Source organism: Hippopotamus amphibius, chromosome 1 (assembly GCF_030028045.1).
Source record: "Hippopotamus amphibius kiboko isolate mHipAmp2 chromosome 1, mHipAmp2.hap2, whole genome shotgun sequence".
NCBI lineage: Eukaryota > Metazoa > Chordata > Mammalia > Artiodactyla > Hippopotamidae > Hippopotamus > Hippopotamus amphibius.
In genome coordinates, this window is record NC_080186.1 from 151,965,523 (window position 1) to 151,985,988 (window position 20,466).

The 20,466-nt window shown below is 48.0% G+C and overlaps 1 protein-coding gene across 6 annotated transcripts in view; it reads right to left on the minus strand.

Annotated features, from left to right (window-relative positions):
* Nucleotides 1–304: 304 nt before the first annotated feature.
* Nucleotides 305–20,466, minus strand: part of NDST1 (N-deacetylase and N-sulfotransferase 1) — a 72,186-nt gene continuing 52,024 nt past the window's right edge. For all 6 annotated transcript variants that reach the window (XM_057730970.1, XM_057730960.1, XM_057730956.1 and 3 more), the window contains 6 exons: nt 19,685–19,808; nt 17,539–17,713; nt 15,015–15,185; nt 14,248–14,357; nt 12,420–12,522; nt 305–6,353 (listed from right to left, as the gene is read on the minus strand). In XM_057730970.1, the coding sequence (XP_057586953.1) occupies nt 6,234–6,353; nt 12,420–12,522; nt 14,248–14,357; nt 15,015–15,185; nt 17,539–17,713; nt 19,685–19,808 (803 nt within the window). In that variant the 3' untranslated portion in view covers nt 305–6,233. The remainder of the gene's footprint in view (nt 6,354–12,419; nt 12,523–14,247; nt 14,358–15,014; nt 15,186–17,538; nt 17,714–19,684; nt 19,809–20,466) is intronic.

Sequence of the window (20,466 nt, forward strand, 5' to 3'; positions counted from 1 at the left end):
AGCACCTGGGCTGGGCTTTCACAATGTGTCAAGGACTCCTAGGGTTCCGAGATAGCATGGGGACAGGGAAGAGTTGAGCTGATGAAAAGTCCAGATACCCCAAATCCAACCAGAACACCCTGCTTCTACCTGATTTTCAATTAAGTTTCTCTTAAAAAACAGTACGTTTTTTTAAAAAGCGGTTTTAAAATTCAAAAATCTGGGGCTTCCTAGGTGGCGCAGTGGTTAAGAATCCGCCTGCCAATGCAGAGGTCATGGGTTCGATCCCAGCTCCAGGCAGATCCCACATACCATGGAGCAACTAAGCCCATGTGCCAAAAAAAAAAAAAAAAAATTCAAAAATCTGATGTAGGCTGACCGCTTACCTGGCACAGGAATCCCACCTGTGTGATGCGGATCCACTGCTCCCGTTAATGCAGCCTCCACCCGTGTTCTTGTTGTTGCCCCACAACCCGTACGTACCACGTTCCCAGCTGACAAACCCCAAAATGGTGTCTGCAAGTGCTGCCCTTGTGCCACTGGGGCTGGTGTTCTGCTGTGTCCCAGCTGCGTCCGAGCACGCCCCACAGCAGCCGTCCACGGTTCTGCGGAGCGTGTCTGGCTCCCCCGTGGTGGCCTGATGCAGTGTTCCCACCCCTCCTGTGCAGCAGGGACTTTGCTGACAAGCCACATTTCTGCGTCTCTCTCCCAGAGGCTCTGACTGAGAGGACGGGGCTGGGGGAGCCTGGGGATGTGCATTTGGTAAAGTTCTGCAGGGGCTCTGAGGGAGCAGCTCCTGCCCCTGTGCTCCCTGCCTCTGCCCCGCCCTGGCAAATCTCAAGCTCAACCAGGCTGGGAGGGCTAGGAAGCCATTTCTTTTACCCAAAATTTTCATTCCTCCAACAGTGGGAAGAATTAATTAGAACTGATTAATTAGAATCCATAGGAACTGAATTAATTAGAACCCGTAGGAGCCCTCTCTCTTGAGCCAGGGTTTCCCAGGGCGGGGTGCCTCAGCGTTCTGGAGAGGCTGTTAAAATGCAGGGGCCTGGGCCGCACCCCACATCTACCAGTGAGGAATCTCTGGGGGCACAGCCGAAGAATCTGCATTTTAAGCAAGTTCTCCAGAGTGGCCGTTGAGTCCAACTCCTTCCACACCCCTAAGAGGTGAGGGAAACTGAGGATTCAAAGCATGAGAGTGACTTGTCCCAGTCACATCACACACTAGTGTGTGATAGCAGAACTAGTTCTAGACTGAGGGTTTCCTCTCAGTGCGGTGCTCCATCCCCAGCACTTCTCAACCATCTGGCGTGGCTGAGGGCTGTCACCTGAGACACCTCACCTGGCTGTCCTGGGACAGGCCCCTGCTACCTAGAAAAGCTTCAGTTTATAATCCATGGGATTGATCTCTGATTTGACAAAGTCACCTTGTGTGTACAAGGGTGGCCAGACTGGCCATGCATGCATGCAAACATCCTTCTCTCCACTCTCCCCACGGGCCTTTTCAGGTCAGACAGACAGACAGACATGACCCATGTGTACAAACAGAACCCCACTTTATTAGCAGTTAGTTCGAGATTGTACATTAATGGAGGAAGGTTCCCACTTTTAACACAACCCAAAACGGCTGGTTTGAGAGCCCTGATCAGGTACGTGGGGTAGCGCCATCTCTACTCCTCTCCCACCCCCACAAGGAGGAAACCTCTGCCTGCTCCCCTAACGTGCCCCCCACCCTCTCCAGTCAGCCCTCTCCTCTCCCCAGGAAATGACATGAATTTCATGCACAAATTACAAAAGGAGCCCTCTTGCTGATAATAAAAGCTAGCACAGTCATAGAAAACCCTCTCCGCCCTCATTCTCCTCAAGGGCCACAGAGAGGAGGGAGGGAGGGAGGGATGAACTTACTAGGATAAAACGCAGCCAGAGTTTCCCCTAGGCCCTTAACATTGACCCCACATAAAGCCTATGCCTCTCCCTCGTGGGAGCTAAAAATTCTCTGGCCGTCTGAGCCCCAGGTGACCAATCTGGGAACCTTGTGGCGGCGGGGGGGGGGGGGGGGGGGGGTGGCTTGGACCTCCATCATCACTTCAACTAGAGCAGACCTGCTTCCTTCTTTGACGTCTGAAAATCCACGCTGTAGCCCCATCTGCTCATTCTAGACGGGGCAACTGAGTCCCTGGGAGGGAAACTGTCACTCAGCTATTCAATGTACTCAACTGGGACAAAATTTCACATCTCCTATCTCCAGCCCAGTGCTCTTCTCAGCTACAGCTTGGGTGAGGCAGGCCCCCGCTGAGCCCTTCTTTTCCCAGGGGCTGGCTCTGCTCCAGTGCACACACACCATGGGCCTCCAGGAAGTGAAAACCCAGAGACCACAAAACAGAGAGAGAGGATGTTTGGTGCCCTGTGGTCCATCACCAGGATCAAAGCAGGCAGCACAGGATCTTCTGAGCCCAAGATGTCTCATTTCCAACAGGCCCGAAACTGCATGGTCCAGCCTCCACGTGTGCAGCCTCTTCTTTCTAGACTCTCCCAGGCCCAGCTGTGATGCTGCCTCCCTCACCCTCTCCAGGAGCTCTGGCCGGCCCTTCTGCTGATTTGGCACTTGGTACAAGTGACAGCAGAGGGGCATCCTAGAATGACGTTTTCAAGTCAGCACAAGAGGTAACAATCCCCATAGCCTCAACTACCCTTGCCAATACAGGGGTTAGAGGAACTTGTTCTATGACACCATGAAGAAACAGACAGATCCAGCACGTGGGACAAGACAGCAGCCTGCTAGCCTCAGAAATGTCGTTTAAAAAACCAAAGTGAGCAGGAGGGAAACTTTACTGGCTTGAAAGAAATGTTAGGAAACACAGTTCCAAGATGCAACACGTGTACCTTAACCAGTCTGATTCCAAAACCAGGTATAAGTTATTGGGGGAACTATGAATATGGTTTGAATAGCAGATGTTGCTGGGAAATTACTGTTGTCTTGGGTGTGATATTGGCCAATAGCATGAGAATGTAGTCTCATTATATTTGCAAATTTTAAGCTAGTTCAGAAAAAATGTACTGAGAGAAGATGACAAAAAGGTGGCAAAACGTTAATTTTAAGTCTAAATGGTGGGTAGTGGGAGTCCATTTTAAAATATTTGGTACATTTACTTGCTCCTTCTCCTAACAAACCTGTGAGGACATCTTAATGTTGGGACCATCAATACCTGCAGGTCAGCCCAGCAGTTTGCTGCTGCTGCGAACAGACCACTGCTCCCTCCTCAGCTGGGCCCCAGAGGCACTGGCTGCTCCTACTTAGGGGCTCGGAAGAGACCAGCCTTTAAACCTCAGACTTTTTCACCAAGCACAAGATGCCCGCACCGTGGGCAGCTCTAGAGCCCTAAGTGACGGGCAGCTGCAGGTGACACATCCCAGCTGCAGCCAGCCTGAGGCCCAGGTGTGTGGAGCAGATGGCAGAGGGGACGGGAGAGTGTCTTGTCTTGTTTTCGGCCAGTGGCTCAGTGAGCAGGGAAGGTGCTAAGGATGCTGTCCCCGCTGACCTCCGGTTTTCTCCTCTCACGGGGGGATCTGCGTGCTCAGTAGCTGCGAGCACCTAGAGGGACTTCCCTGCCCAGTGCCTACAGGTCCTGGCAGTGTGTCCTAGCGAGAGATTCGTTAGTGGGAAGCGGAAAAGTAGCCGTGACAAGACAGACTTAGAACGTGTGACAGGTCACGTCCTCCAGCCTCCCTGAAGGGCCTGGACAAACATCTCCAGTATTTCCTCTGCTCCCACAGAGCCTCAAACCTGCCTGTTTCCCCCTCAGGCCCCAAGGACGAGGGGGGCAGACCTGCCCCCCCAGCACGAGGACAGGCTCCGGGCAGCCTGTCCAGGCCCAGAGGGACGATCTCAAGACGGTGGGAGCTGTGTGGTCCTCACGGGTCATGGAGACCGAGCCCCACGCTGAGAGATGGGAAGCGAGGCCTGGGCTTTGCACTGCGGCTGCTGTGCCCACGCTGGGAAGCTGGGGTGCAGGTAAGTCTTTGTGAGCGCACACGCAGGCATGCCGCCCTGTCCTCAGACACTCCGCTCCGCAGTCCCTGAGGCGCTGACAGCGCCCAGGGTTACCCGGTGAGAAGCATGAGGGGAACCCTTCTCTCAGGGGACAGGAGAACCACGTGCAGCTGGCCCCATAGAACATTCCCCTTCGCCATCCCAGTGGAGACCCTGGGAACTAAGACCCAGGCTCCCAGGCTGGGGAAGGACCTTGTGAGGTGGGGAGAGCAAGACAGGGATACAGATGCAGATCTGGAACTGAGAAGGCTCGAAGGCACCCTGGGAAGGAGTGGTTTGTCCCCATATCCTGGAATGACCAAGGGCGTGACGGAGGGAGGGACAGCAACCTGGCACAGAGTAGGGTCCCCAGGATGGGCTCAGAGGCAGTGTGGCACTGGAAGAAGAGCACTGGGCTCGGAATCGGGAGCCTCAGGAGCCTCAAGTTCAGTTCTTGGCCCTGCTCCCAATCAGTTCTGTGACATCAGCCCTGGAGGCCCCCCCCCATTTCTGGACCTGTGTCCATACCTGTTGAAGGACCCCTCAGCCCCAACATGCTGGAGTCTTCTGAACAAGACTAGGCTCTCCAGAAAGGATTTCCTAGGTGTCAGTTCAAAGCTGAACTGGCAGTGGGAGGGGCTTGGGAAAGGCACCCCAGCCTTAGTCACTTCACATTGTTACAAGAAGCAGGGGGGAAGCAGCAGGCCCCCAACCAGAAAATCGACCAGAGATCCCCTTGTCTGCAGGGGGCCTGGAGACAGTTTTGTGGGTCCCAGGGCAGCTCCCAACCTAGCACCATGTGAGGGGAAGGGGAACAGGCCAGCCTTCAGCCCCGGGGCCTCTTACCCCAACCTTGGCTGTTTCCTTTGGCCAAAAGTCCCCCAGGGTCACTGCGCTTTATGAAGCCAGATTTCCTGGAGAGAATAGGTCTTCCCTATGCATTTCACCACCCTTGTTCACCTGGGGTAGCTCTGGGGCAGCCACGGCACTTGACCTTCCAAGGGCACTTCCATACTGTGTCCTTGAGGCCCGCAACACATGAAGACATGCCCACCCCATCCCATTCTCTAGCACTGAGATATGACACCCTTTGGGACTGGGGCTTGCCACCATTTTGTAAGACAATTAAAAACAAACCCAACCAAAAAAAATATAATATATATATATATATATATACATGTTATATATATATATGTAACACAGTGCGACCCCAGCACCCAGGGTATAAACTCTGGCACCAAGAAAAAAAAAATTAAAATACTTTAGCTTCTTAGTATTTGGGAGGTTAAGGGGGTCTAGGAACCCTCAGCCACAGGTAGCTGGCGCAAAGCAGGGATGGCGGTCTCACCAGCTCTGCCCAGTGTCTGCCAGGGGCCAAGGACGGGTGGGCTTAGGGATAACATATGTACACTGGAACATATACACGGCCGACCCCACGGCCGCCTCAGTCTTTTACCACAGGAAACACCACACATGTCATCTCCCAGGGGGAAGAAGGGGGGTAGGGTTGAGGTCTGGGTGTCTGGGTCCAAATGGCATGGCAGTGCCCCAGGGCCCTGAGGGAGGCCTTGAGGACTGGGTGGGTGCTGTAGGAACCAGCCATTCTCTCCCCAAAGAGGGAAGGTGGGATGGAAAGGTCTGAACCAGAATGGGTGTGGAGGTCCAGCGTTCTCTCAAGGTGGACATGTTCACACCCAGCCTAGTGACCGCCTCTGGGCTCCCAGCTGGCCCCTCTGCAGAGCCTGGCTTGAAACATCAGGGACATGTCCAGTCTCTCTCCCCGGTCTGGCAAAAGGCCCAGCTGGGCTCTTCCCCTTGTCGTCTGGAGGACGGGGAAAACATGGCAGCTAACACTGAGTGGACACCCTACTGGGGCAGGCGTCATGGGATGGAGCGGGTACGGCGGTTAGAACACAGTGAAGGACAGAAAACAGAGTCTCATGGACTCCCTCCTACCAGCCTGTGGTCTTCCACCAACAGGAAGTGGCCTCCCCATGAACGACTGTGAGCAGAATGGACCCCAGCTGGCGAAGGAGGCCCTAGAGGCCACCGACCCAGCGCTGGATGCTCTGGGGCGCGTGTGGCCCTGCCTGGGCGGCAGCAGAGTATTGCTTGAAAGTGCTCGGCCAGCCCGGGCCCAGCTCCGCACTCCGCAGGTCAGTCTGGCTCAGCGTGTGGCGGGACGTCCCTGCCGTCACATTCCGTCTGGCCGTGGTGGCCACGGCTACCTGGTGTTCTGGAGTTCCTCCCGTAGCCAGGTGGGCAGTGTCTGGCCCATCTTGTACAGCAGCTTGGAAAGCTCGATGTTGTGGTCCCGGTAATAGTCCTTCAGGAAGGCGCGGGACTGTAAGAGGAAGGAAAGCTCAGATCTTGGTCACATGCGGACGCAAGAGTGACCCCTCCTCCTCTTTAAAGCCACCATCCTGTTGGCATCATCCCACACTCCCATTATTTATTCACAATCTTCTCCATAACTGCAACCTTCAAAAGAAAACTCATATAGTAGAAGCACCAAAATATAGCACACAAGGTCAAAATTCTTGTGCTAGGGAGAAAAGAGAGAATTAAAACCAGGAACAAACAAGAAAAGGGAAACACAGTATCTTGAGGATTTTTGCATCTAATGTTTGTCAGTGACATTGCCTGTAATTTTCTTTTTTTGTGGTATCTTTATCTGGTTTTGGTATTAGGGTGATGGTGGCCTCATAGGATGAGCTTGGGAGTATTCCTTCCTCTGCAATTTTTTGGAAGAGTTTCAGAAGGATGGGTGTTAACTCTTCTCTAAATGTTTGATAGAATTTGCCTGTGAAGCCATCTAGTCTAGTCCTGGACTTTAGTTTCTTGGGAATGTTTTAATCGCAGTTTCAATTTCAGTACTTCTGATTGGTCTGATCATATTTTCTATTTCTTCCTGGTTCAGTCTTGGAAGGTTGTACCTTGCTAAGAATTTGTCCATTTCTTCTAGGTTGTTCATGTTATTGGTGTTTAGGTGCTTGTAGTAGTCTCTTATGGTCTTCTGTATTTCTGTGGTGTCACTTGTAACTTCTTTTTCATTTCTAATTTTACGGATGTGAGCCCTCTCCCTTTTTATCCTCAGTGAGTCTGGCTAAAGGTTCGTCAATTTTGTTTATCTTTTCAAAGACCCAACTTTTAGTTTCACTGATCTTTTCTACTGCTTTCTTTATCTCTGTTTCATTTATTTCTGCTCTGATCTTTATCCTCAACAAAATACTAGCAAACTGAATCCAACGATACATTAAAAGGAGCATACACCATGATCAAGAGGGATTTATCCCAGGGACACAAGGATTTTTCAATATCTGGAAAACAAACAGTATGATACAACACATCAATAAATTGAAGAATAAGATGATTGAACTTGGTGTACCCCCCAAAAAAAATAATAAATAAAAGTCTGAAAAAAAATTGAAGAATAAAAACCATATGATCATCTCAATAGATGCAGAAAGAGCGTTCAACAAAATTCAACACTGATGTATGATTAAAACCTCTCCAGAAATGGGAACCTACCTCAACATAATAAAGACCATACATGACAAACCTACAGCTAACATCATTCTCAATGGTGAAAAGCTGAAAGTGTTTCCTCTAAGATCAGGAACAATACAAGGATGTCCCCTCTCTACACTTTTATTCAACATAGTTTTGGAAGTCCTAGCCACAGCAATCAGAAAAAAAAAGAAAAGGAATCCAAATTGGAAAAGAAGTAAAACTGTCACTATTTGCAGATGACGTGATACTACTATACACAGAAAATCCTAAAGATGCTACCAGAAAATTACTAGACCTCATAAATGAATTTGATAAAGTTGCAGGATACAAAATTAATACACAGAACTCTTACATTCCTAACAATGAAAGATCGGAAAGAGAAATTAAGGAAATAACCCCATTTACCACTGCATCAAAAAGAATAAAATACCCAGAGGTAAGGCTGGATACTATAACACTCTTAGAGGAAACATAGGCAGAACACTCTGACATAAATCACAGCAAAATCTTTTTCGATCTACCTCCTAGACTAATGAAAATAAAAACAAAAATAAACAAATGGGACCTAATTAAACTTAAAAGCTTTTGAACACAAATGAAACCATAAACGAAATGAAAAGACAACCATCAGAATGGTGGGAAATAGTTGCAAACCATGGGACTGACAAGGATGAATCTCCAAAATTTACAAACAGCTCAATTAGCTCAATATCAAAAAAACACCCAAATAAAAAAATGGGCAGAAGAGCTAAATAGGCATTTCTTGAAAGAAGTCATACAAATGGCCAGAGGCACATGAAAAGCTGCTCAACATTGCTAATTATTAGAGAAACGCAAATCAAAACTACGAGATGTCCCCTCCCAGAAGTCAAAGTGGCCATCATTAAAAAGTTTAGAAATAACAAATGCTGCAGAGGACTGGCGAAAAGGGAACCCTCCGACATTGTTGGAGGGAATGTACTTTGGTACAGCCACTATGGAGAATAGTATGGAGCTTCCTTTATAAAAGGAACCATCAGAAAAGAAAAATAGAGCGACCACATGATCCAGCAATCGCACTCCAGGGCATATGTCTGGAGAAAAGCGTGGTTCGAAAGAATACATACACCCAAATGTTCACTGCAGCACTATTTACAACAGACAAGAGATGGAAGCCACCTAAATGTTCATCAACATTCTAAATCAACTATACTCCAATAAAAATGAAAATAAAATTAAAATATTACAGAATTTAATCAAGGAGGTGAAAGACTTGTACCCTGAAAATGACAACACATTGCTTAAAGGGGCCCTAAATAAATGGAAAACAACCCATGTTGAAAGATTACAATGCTTAATATAGGTCAAGTTACAACATTACCCAATACTACCCAATTCAATCCCTATTGAATCTTTTTGAAATGGGAAAAATGCTAATATTCATATGGAGTTTCAAGGGAGGCCGAAGAGCCCATATAATATTGCAAAAGTGTGGTCCTATATTAGCACAGACATATAGACCATGGAACAGACTTGGGAATGCAGAAACAAACCCTCTCAACGATTTTCACTTGATTTTTGATAGCACTGCTAAGACTGCTCACTGGGCAAAGAACAGACTCAACAAACGGCACTGGAAAACCTGGATCTCACGTGCAGAACCCTGGTGTTGGACTCTACCTCATATCGTATACAAAACTTAACTCAAGATGAATCAAAGGGCTAAATTTTACAGCTAAGCTATAGAACTACAGAAGAAAACAGAGGGGCACATCTCTATGACCTTGGATTTGGTCATGGTTTCTTAAATATGACAAAGGTGCAGAAAACAATGAAAAATAGATACATTAGTCTTCATAAAAATTAAAAACTTGGGCTTCCTAGGTGGTGCAGTGGTTAAGAATTCGCCTGCCAATGCAGAGGACACGGGCTCGATCCCTGCTCTAGGAAGATCCCACATGCCGCGGAGCAACTAAGCCGGTGCGCAAAAAAATAAAATAAAATAAAAATTAAAAACTTCCATGCATCACAGGACATTTTCAGGAGAGTGAAAAGACCACCTACAGAAGGGCAAAAAATGCAAACCATCTGTCTGGTAAGGGTTTAATATCCAGAACATGTAAAAAACGCCAGTAACTCAATTCAAAAATGGGTCAAAAACCTGGAGAGACATTTCTCCAAAGAAGACAAACACATGGCCAACTGCACATGAAATGATGCTCAACATCACTAATCATTAGAGAAATGCAAGTCAAACCTACAATAAGATATCATCTCACACCGGTCAGAATGGCCATCATCAAAAAAATCTACAAACAATAAATGCTGCATAGGGTGTGGAAAAAAGGGAACCCTCCTACACTGTGGGAGGGAATGTAAATTGGTATACCCATTATGCAGAACAGTATGGAGGTTCCTTAAAAAACTAAACATAGAACTACCTTATGATCTGGCAATCTAACTCTTGGGCATACATCCAGAGAAAACCAAAATTGGAAAAGAAACATGCACCCCAGGGTTCACTGCAGCACTATTGACAAGAGCCAACAAATGAACAGGGAGAGAAGAAGTGGTACATATATACAATGGAATATTACTCAGACATAAAAAGGAATGAAATAATGCCATCTGCAGCCACATGGATGGACGTGGAGATTCTCGTACTAAGTGAAGTGAGACAAAGACAAATATCATGGTATCATGTGTATGCCGAATCTAAAAGAAGTGATAAAAATGAACTTATTTACAAAAGAGAAACAGACTTACAGACTTAGAAAACAAGTTACGGTTACCAAAGGGGAAAGGAAGGGGATAAACTGGGAGTTTGGGATTAATATATATGCATTAGTATATTTAAAATAGATAACCAACAAGGACCTATTGTATAGTACAGGGAACTCTACTCAATATTGTCTAATAACCTAAATGGGAAAAGAATTTGAAAAAGAATAGATACATTCATATGTATAACTGAATCACTTTGCTGTACACCTGAAACTAACAACATTGTTAATCAATTATACTCCAATATAAAATAAAAATTTTAAAAAGGTGGAAACATATTTAATAGAACACTGCCTCATACCACATACAAAAATAAACTCAAAGTGATATAAAGACCTAAATGTAAGACATGACACCATAAAACTCCTAGAAGAGTAACAGACAAAATATTCTCTGGCATAAATCATAACAATATTTTCTTAGGTCAGTCGCCCAAGGCAAAAGAAATAAAAGCAAAAATAAACAGAACCTAATTAAACTTAAAAACTTTTGGAAAGCAAAGAAAACCATCAACATAATGAAAAAATATTTGCAAACAACGTGAAGGGGTTAATTTCTAAAATATACAAACAGCTCATACAACTCAGTATCAAAAAAAAAAAAAACAACCCAATCAGAAAAAGGGCAGAAGACCTAAAGAGACATCTCTTCAAAGAGGACATACAGATGACCAATAGGCACATGAAAAGACATTCAACATCACTAATTATTAGAGAAATCAAATCAGAAGAACAATGAGGTACCACCTTACACTGGTCAGAATGGCGATCATCAAAAAGTCTCCAAATAATAAATGCTGGAGAGGGTGTGGAAGAAAGGTAACCCTCCTACACTGTTGGTCAGAATGTAAACTGGTGCAACCACTACGGAAAACAGTATGGAGGTTCCTTAAAAAACGAAAACTAGATCTACAACATGATCCAGCAATCCCACTCCTAGGCATATATCTGGAAAAGACAAACTCTAATTTGAAAAAGATACATGCACGCCAATGTTCATAGCAGCACTATTTATGATAGCCAAGATGTGGAAGCAATCTAAGTGTCATCAACAGATGAATGGATACAGAAGATGTGTGGGGGGGGGGGGGTATACATGCACTATGAAATATTACTCAGCCATAAAAAAGAATGAAATATTGCCATCTGCAGCAATGTGGATTGACCTAGAGATTATCACAGTAAGTGAAGCAAGTTAGAGAAAGACAAATACTGTATGATATCACTTGTATTTGGAATCTAAAAACTAAATCTATTTACCAAACAGAAACAGACTCAGAAAACAAACCTGTAGTTACCAAAGGGTGAAGGGAGCGGGGAGGGACAAATGAGGAGTGTGGGATTAACACGTATACACTGCTATATATAAAACAGATCAGCAACAAGGATTTACTGTATAACACAGGGAACAATATTCAATGTCTTAGAATAATCTATAATGGAAAAGAATGACCTATAATGAAAAAAAATATATATCTCTGAATCACTTTGTTGTGTACCTGAAACTACCACTACCACAATACTGTAAATCAACTATACTTCAATTTAAAAAAAAAAAGAGCAAGGGATAATGAAAAAGAAAAGGGAAACATAACCAGAGTCACAGTGTGTGCCCTTTCCTTTGTACATGCCGTCCTCTCCTACAAGAATGCCTTATCTTTCCATGCTATATAGGTCCAAATGCTACCCCATCCCTCCAGGCTCAACTCCAGAGACACTCCCCGCCCTCGTCTGAGAAGCCTTCTGACCCATCCAGCTTCAAGTGGCATATCTGGTTCTGAAGTGCCATAGTACTTGTTCATACCTAACTACACAAAGCACTTCCGGCCTTGTATTCTACTTATTGGCGCAAGGGACTCACTTCCCTCCTAGACGAGGAGCTCCTTAAAGGCAAACAACAGGTCTGATTCATTCTCAAAGCCTCACGGCATTCAGCCTTTGTAGAAGAAAATATTCATTTGACTAAATCAATTCTCACCCACCACATCCTAGTCCACATTTCCTCCTCTTAAGAACACCATCCAAGAAATGCCGAGGCCACTGAGTGCTGGGTGTCAGGTAAAGAGAAGACTCCCTCCAGTACAGGGACCCCCATCATTTATTCCCCTGCCACAGGCAGCACGTCTGCTACTTACATCCAAGTCCATCTCTGGGTATTTCCGACCCTTGCTTTTGCCTAGACACTTGGTTTTTCCTCCTTCGAGCAGCTGGCACCAAAATCCTTTCTTTGGATCAAACCTGTGGAGGTGGGGAAAGCCTGTGGGTGGGAGCTGGCCCAGCCCAGCCCCTTCCCACTTGAGGCAATGTTCACAAACCTCAGAAATGGCAGCACCTACTAGAAAATCACAGGATTCACTCCTCTACGCACACTCTGGAACACACAGGTTTTGTGGGGCTGATATCTGCATCTTTTAGCCCAAGTGTTGCCTCTGGGCTCCACTAAACACACCTGCCTCCTCTTCCCAGCAGAAGGCAGCCAGCATGCTCTGAGCTCTCTTCTCCTGGCTGGGCAGGCTCAGTTCCTGCAGCAAATCCCTAACATGAATGCTTCCCATCCTTCCTTATTCTGGGGATCCTCTTAGCACTCTCTAACTCAGGGGTGAGAGCCCAGTAGGGAGAAAAAAGGCTTAGTGGAGGTTCTTTTGCTTTTTAATACATTCAATCTTTATCAAGATATGCTATCTACAGTTACATTTAAGCATGTGCAACACTAGAAAGGTTTTTTTTGTTTTTAGTAGATTTCAAAAATGACAGAGCAAGACTGCCTTCAGAATTTGAAGTCATGCTGGGCCTTCAAAGGTATTTTTGGGAGAGGAGATCTGATGCCGTCACGGGGAAGGGAGGCATAACAGCATCAGAATTCAGTCCCAGATTAGGAACCATTAGGAGATTCTTGGGCATGGGGACAGCAGGAAAACAGAATTCACATGAATTCTCCTGCAGGAGCGGGAGACAGGGGTTTCTGAATGGGTCACAGGGTAGGCACAGGTGACGGTGGTGGTGATGGCAGTGAGAGCAGCTAGCATTTACTGAGACTAGGACGTGCCAGGCACTGGGCCCAGAGCTACACACGCACGCTTTCCTTCAGAACAGTGACCCTCCAGAGGCAGGAATTATACCTTTACTCCCAACTTACAGAGCAGGAAAGTGAGTCTTGAAGGAACTAAGACACATGTCCAAGGTCCCACAGTTAAAGAAGTAATGGATCTGGGATCCTAACCCAGGCATCTCTGCTGCCACAGCCAGTATACCCTTAGCTGCTGCTCCTTTCTACCCTCAAAACAAAGGACTGACTTCCTGTTTCCACCTTCAAGCGCCAAAGTAGGGAGAAGGGAATATTCTTGATGCAGGGCTTTCCTAAGAAGGTAGCTGGGGAAGGTGACTTTATTTCTCCTCTCTTGAAACTCCCTCATCCAGCTGAGTGTGTCACCTGTCGGTGACATACCCTAGGAGACAGCCTCTCCCCAGGCCCAAGCCCCTCAACATGGGCTGGCACTTATTCATCTTGGGAGGGCATTCTCAGTACACCTGCATTGGGTTTTGAGTGATGGGAATTATTAGCCAATGACAACATTTATAGTATCTTTTTCCTTCAATTATATTTAAGTCATAATGTAATGCTAAGAAACCCCTGTGGGAAATGGAGTTGCTCATTGCTAGTCTAACTTACTTACTTACTCTGAAAATGTTCAGCCCAGATTGAAAAGAACATCCCAGGGGTAGGACTGACCAGAGTGGAACAGAGTCATCACCTCCCTTTTTCTTGAGTCAATACCTTTATTAATATGACCCAAGTCATATTAACTTTCCTGCTAAACTGCCATCAGGGATGAGATGTGTACTTTCTCACACTTGCTGATTCTAACTAATCTGTGTCTCTCTCTAATCATTGAAGCTTTTGGCTTTTGGGCCCAGATGCCTGCTCAGGACATCCCCCTGTTGAAAGGCCAAGGTAACACTCACGCCAAGGTTTTGTGGTAGTCAATGGTGTTTGTCACCCCAAGGAACTTTTGCACTGTGTCCATCACTTTGGCAGGTTCTGTTCGCAGCAATTTGCCATCCAAGACCAGAATCTGGAAAAAAAAAGAAAGAGTTGTGATCTGAACCTGTTTTCACTCCAGTGGCAAACAGGCCCCCAGTCTTCCGGGTCAGCAGTCATTGTTATGAACTGGGGGCCCTGCACTCTGTAGAGTACTTCCTCCTCCACCTCTGGATGGGAGTTGCCTCCATGCCTCAGTCCTGGGCAGTCTAACTCTCTGCGTCCTGCCAGCTTCCTCTGACCGATGCCATCCTCTCCTAGGGTTTCAGCTATCACCAAAACCCTGCCTGCCCTCATATTCCTACAACACCCCTCTCTGCCCGTCTCCAAGTCTCTGGACCACATGTCACTCTCCTGCCTAAATCCTCCAAGGGTTTCCCTAAAATGCCTCAGCAATCTGGCCCTGTCTACCTCTCCAACCAGGCTCTCCCTCCATCACACATGCCTGACCCCCACCCTGCCCAGGGGCCTATCCCAGGGCTTTTTGGATCCCCTTAGGGATACAGGGCCTGTTGTGATGGGACAAGGGCTTGGGGTAAACAAGACTGAAACCTCTGAAGACCCCAAATCTCTAACTGTACAATGACAGCATTTCTGGCCCTGTAACTGGTAAAAGAGATTTTGAGGCTCTCTGCTAACACCCCAAGCAGTGCTGTGATTGCCCTTCTAAGTCTCAGGAACAGGCAGCTACCTGGTTGGCGTGAAAGGCGCTGAGCCAGCGCTCAATGTGGGTGGCATACCAGCCGGGGACTAGGCAGCGGTTCTGGAGGGCACGGAGCTTCATGGATGCATCGGGCCCAGCTGTGATCACCTCGTGGAAGGTATACTTCAGGGCTACTGGGTCATCATGGGCTCGCTGGTGCTGTAGACAAGGGGAGAGAGAGGGTCAGCATGTCACGTGGAGGCTTTTGTGGGACAGAAACCAGGAGGCAGCCGAAGACCCGAGTTGGAACCAGGGACCCTGGGTTCAAGTTCTGGCTCTACCTGTCATTACCCTTTGACCTCAGGGAAGTCATAGCCCCCCGGAATACTATTTTCTCCATCTTTGCAAGATGGGAGTTGGACTAGATCAGAGCTTCCAAATGCTGGTCATTTCACAGCATCTCTACCATTTCTGCCACATCCACAAACCACCTGTTCCTGCCAAGTCAACGTAAGTTTCTTTACATTGAATCATCTTTCTCATTCACATAAATGTATTTCAAAATAAAACTCAATAATGCCTCCATAGATAGAAAACTAGAATCAGTTTTCATATATAAAGGTAATCATTCATAAATACAATAAAAATAAAGCAACGTTCTCAAACACCAGGCGGATACACATGTCTGCTACAGGCCCTGATGTGGTCATGAGGGTAGGGCTCCTGTGCTGGGATTGGTGCCCTTGTAAGAACAGGCACCAAGGAGTTCGCCTGGTCTCTCTGGCACGTGAGGACACAGCGAGAAGGTGGCTGTCTAAAAGCCAGGAAGAGCGCTCTCACCAGGAATCAAATCAACTGGCACCTTGATCTTGGACTTAGACTTCTAGGCTCCAGAACTGTGAGAAAAAAATTCTGTTGTTTAAGCCACCCAATCTATAATACTTTGCTATGGCAGCCCAAGCAGACTAAGAAGGACTGGGAAAGAACTGGAAAGGGGAGAACACCAGATGTGAACCACCTAAGATAATGCCACGGGCAGCAGGCATCCGCAGAATTTCAGAGCCCAGAGATCAGGAACCTTTCCACCAGGGGTAACCCTCACAAGCCCCCACACCTCCACTGAGGGCCACACAGAGCTCTGGGCAGGGGGTGGGGGGCACAATAAGGGTGCATAACAGCCCCCTGTCCTGACCTCCCCTCTGAGGCAGGCCACTGTCCTTCCTCTCCTTCCAGCACCTTCCTGGATCCTCCTGGCGGGGATTAACCCCCTTTCTTAACCCGCCCTGACCACAGAAAGAAGAAAGAACAGGGTCTCAGGAGGAGCTGGGTTCAAAATGCCCGCACGTGAGCTAGTCACCTGGCTTGCTGAACCTCGGTGTCTTCTCATCTGTGAGAGGGGACATGCACAAAGCCCCCCGCCCTCTGGGAAACTGCCGAGACACTCCAGTGAGGTGAAGATGTGGAGCAGGAGCATCAGAACAGAACGGGGACGGACTCTACCCGGGGCCACTTTCCCTCTACAGCCCTCTCCTTCCTCTTTCCCTCCCCCAATAAAAGCAGACAGCCAGTCTCTGCTCATTGCCGGGTGGGGGGGGGGCGGGTGGCATACTCAGCAGAGCAGAAAAGAGAAGTGGCCTTTGTTCCCCCAAAGACAAAGCCCGGAGGGAAGACGAATATTGGGGTATAGACAGAAAGTCCTAGAGAAGCAGGAGGAAGAGAGAGATTGCCCACCAGACGAGGATGGTCCCCGGGCTTGAGGAGGGAGAGAGGTCTGTGGGAGCAGAGAGCAAGGAGGGTCTGCACTTGCCTCCTGCCAGCCTGTGGCCACAATGAGGCCCCAGAGAGGAGACTCAGTGGTGGCCAGTCCTACAGGGGCCTTCCTGGACTTGCTCTAGACCAGGAAGCCCCCTACCCTGGCATGTAGCATAATCCTAGGAAGACTGGCAGGCAGGGGAGGAAACCCCCAAAAGGCCAGAGCGTGAGCTTTCCAGTAAGCCTCGTGGAATGATGTTCAGAAGAAATGAAGTGAAGTCACTGAAATTAAAGAAAATTATAGTTCTTACATAGTCAAGTAGGAACTAGGAGTCACTCTCTCTAGCACAAACTGCAGTCCACGTAACTTCCTGACTTGATCAGGCATTTGCATCCTCCACTAAGAATGGCAGGTCCTGTGTCTTGTCCTTCTCTGATTTCCCACCCCCACCCCGTGCCCAACGAGGAGGCCACACTTAGCATGAGCTCTCAGATCACTCACTGTTCACCAAATCTAGGCTTCATCAAGATGGAACCAGCCTCTGCCTTTTGTTGGTGTCAGAGGCAGGTCCCCAGACGAAGCTGGGAGGGTAAGCAGGTAACCTGGATGGAATTCGACACGGATTTCTGCCTGGCTCCTCCACCAGGCTAGAAGCGCAGTGGAGGTGGGACCATTCTTACCCACCACTGCATTCCAGGAGCCTCGCTGAGGGCTGCCACAAAAGGAGGTGCATAACAAATATTTGCTGATATTTATTGGTGGCTGAGTGGTAGACAGAGCCCGTACCCCCACCCAGGGCCCCAGTCCTGCCCTGCTCACCTGGTACCAGGAATAGGCTCGGTCTGCTGGGTTGATGAGGATGGTCAGGACCTTGGCCTTGGGTAACAGGGCGGCTGCCCGCCGGGGAGCCACTTCTGAATCAAAGTAGTTGGCGCTTTTCTCAAAGTAGAAGTCGGAGGTGGTATTGGAGGGGATAGGGAAGAACTCCATGTACCTGCAGGAAGCCCAGAAAGGGGGGGCGGCTCGCAGGCAAGACTCATGAGAGAGGGGCCTGAGGCATACAGCCAGGAGGGCCGTGGTCGCTGGGGGTGGAACTTGAGAAAGCAAGCAGGCACATGGCTCTCAGTCAAACAAGGGCTCACTTCTGGCAGGGGTCCTATAGACGGAATGGCCTCTTGCAATCTCCCTTTTATGAATTCATTCCTTTTTCAGGGAGATTCTGGGGTCAGGAGGATCTGAAGACTTTTCGGTGTGGCGGGTTGCAGGGCATGGGAAGGGGACTGTATCTTTTCATCCTAAATGGTATGCTCCCAGACTGAAACTGACAGCCCTAACTCTCACTGCCGCTAGGGGGCGAGCGGGGATGCCTCTGCCCCAGGATCGCCAGCACTGAAGGGGAAGGATGCCCTCTGCTGCCTCCAGACTGTAGCGTTTCTTTCCTGACCTCTGTTACTGTGGACCAGGAGACAAGGTGGGGAGGGGGGTCACCTCCTGCCACCCATACCCGCTCCCCAGCCTCATACAGGTGAAGCTGGCAGCTTCCCAGATGAACCTCCCACATCCCACCCAGAGTGATGGTCCACACCAGTCCTTTGAGACCACCTCTAGGTTGAGGGCCCCTCAGAAAACTAAATGAACACTCCAGACACCCCCCCTCGGGGCACCTACTCATGCAAAATAGAGGTACAACTTTGGGGGTTTGTGGAAACCAAAACCCACAAAGCCTACCCTAGTTAAGGGCACAGGATCCCTACTATCCTGTGAGACAGGGTTTCTCCTAGGTGGTCCCAGGGGACCCTTTATCAGAAATCAGAATCACTACGGTGAGATTTCTGCACCCCTACGAACAAAATCAAAATCTTGAGAATGGAGCTGAGGAATGGCTAGCTCTCTCACATTTCTATATTTTCTTTACAAAGCAGCATTTTTATGTCCACAATCCATTGTCTGTTATACCTAAATGGAGAAAGTTTTGAGAAAGAAGCTTTTATCCTACGTTTGTAGCAAAGCCACTGGGCAGCAAAACCTGACTTCTGACTCTTACTTGGCATGAATATTCACATACGTTGCTACAGATATATTACTGTATTTGCTAATGGGCGCTGCCCCAGACCTTGGTGAAGGTGCTGTTAAACAGACTGTGCCTCTAAATCTGGAAAGGGGTGACTTCCAATAATGCATCTGGCTACAGTGGGCTTTAGATTAGAGATTGTGGCAATATCAGAGAGAGAAATGGGTAGATTGACAGATGATTGACTGATTGAGAGACAGACAGATAGAAAGAGACTGGTGGAAATACACACAGAAAAATACCAAAAAACAAACAGAAGAATGCCCACCATGTCTCTACTCAGGTAAACCACGGACATAAAAAGAGTAATACATGTATAAGGTTAGAAAAGACAAAGGGAGAGAGATGCAAATTGAAAACTCAGTGTACAGCCTTCCCCACCATCACCAGACCCCAAGGTAACCTCTGCTGACAGGTTCTGGTGGCCATCTGCAATTGCAACGGCCTCCCCATTAGACCCCCGAAGGCTAGCAAGACCCTCCTGCTCCACCATCAGCCAAATGCGGTGGGAAGGGCCGGCCTTCGGGTCACAACACTTGGATTTTAGCCCTAGCTCTGTCCCCAGCTCTCGGGACCTCGGGCGTGTCCCTCTTCTCCTCTAAGACTCAGGGTGTTTCTGTGCAGGCAAGGGAGGGGCTGGACTCTGATTTCTAGTATTCTCTGAGCCCAGGCAATAATGTAAAGGGGCAAAGGCTTTCCCCATCAGCTGTCCCATCCGTAACCAGGCTCCAACGTCATGACTCAAGGGTCACTGCGCTCTGTCCCTGTTTACAGGAACTAGCTGCGTGTAAGCAAGCACCAGCTGCTTCCTGCTGTGGCCACAGCAGACCTCCTCCTGTGGGCAGATTCCATGGTGACCATCCCATCCCACTGTTGACAGAAAGGCCCACTCACCAGTCGATGCCTTTGTGATAATTGTGGCCGTTAAAAAACTGGATCTCTTCAAAGGTCTCGGAGCTGGGGTAGTTGCTGCTGAGGTCGGGGTGCATGCCCAGGAACAGGTAGAGGGCCGTGGTGCCTGCAGGGAGGAAAGGCAGGTGAGACCTGGGCCCAGAGCCCCAACACAAAGACGGAGCCTGAAATCCTGGGTTCTGGTCCTGGCTCTTCATTACTCACTGGGAGATACTGGAAAAGTCCCTTCCCTTCTCTGGGTTTAGTTTCCTCATCTCTACCATGAAGGAATCATACTAAATTCAGGATGGCAAATACATGGCTTTCACGTGGGCACCCCAACTCCTGTATCCACTGCAGACATCACTAATCCCTCACAGCATTCTTCATCACTAAACAAAGGCTTGGCCTCAGAATCCTTCTCACCACTGTACTCCAGCAGTCATGTCCACTTGATTACTGTCTCCTCATAATCCCGGAATTAGATGGTTTCTGATGGTCCCTTCTGGCTCTGGGCCTCTGTCCTCTCTGGCACTTGGGAGGAACTCAAGGACAAGGGAGTTCCAGACTCTCCAGTCTGCCAATATGAAATTCTTGAAGGGCTAAGAAATCTGGCTCATTTGCCTCCTCTTTGGTTACTCTTCCTTCACTCATACTCCCTCCCCTGTTTGAGAGTACAGGATCTACCCCTTCCTTTAGAGAGTTCATTCCTTTCCTACGTGTGAGTCTACAGTTAATATGTTAAAATGAGAGGTTCCAGAAGAAGAGACTACAGAGTTTGGTGA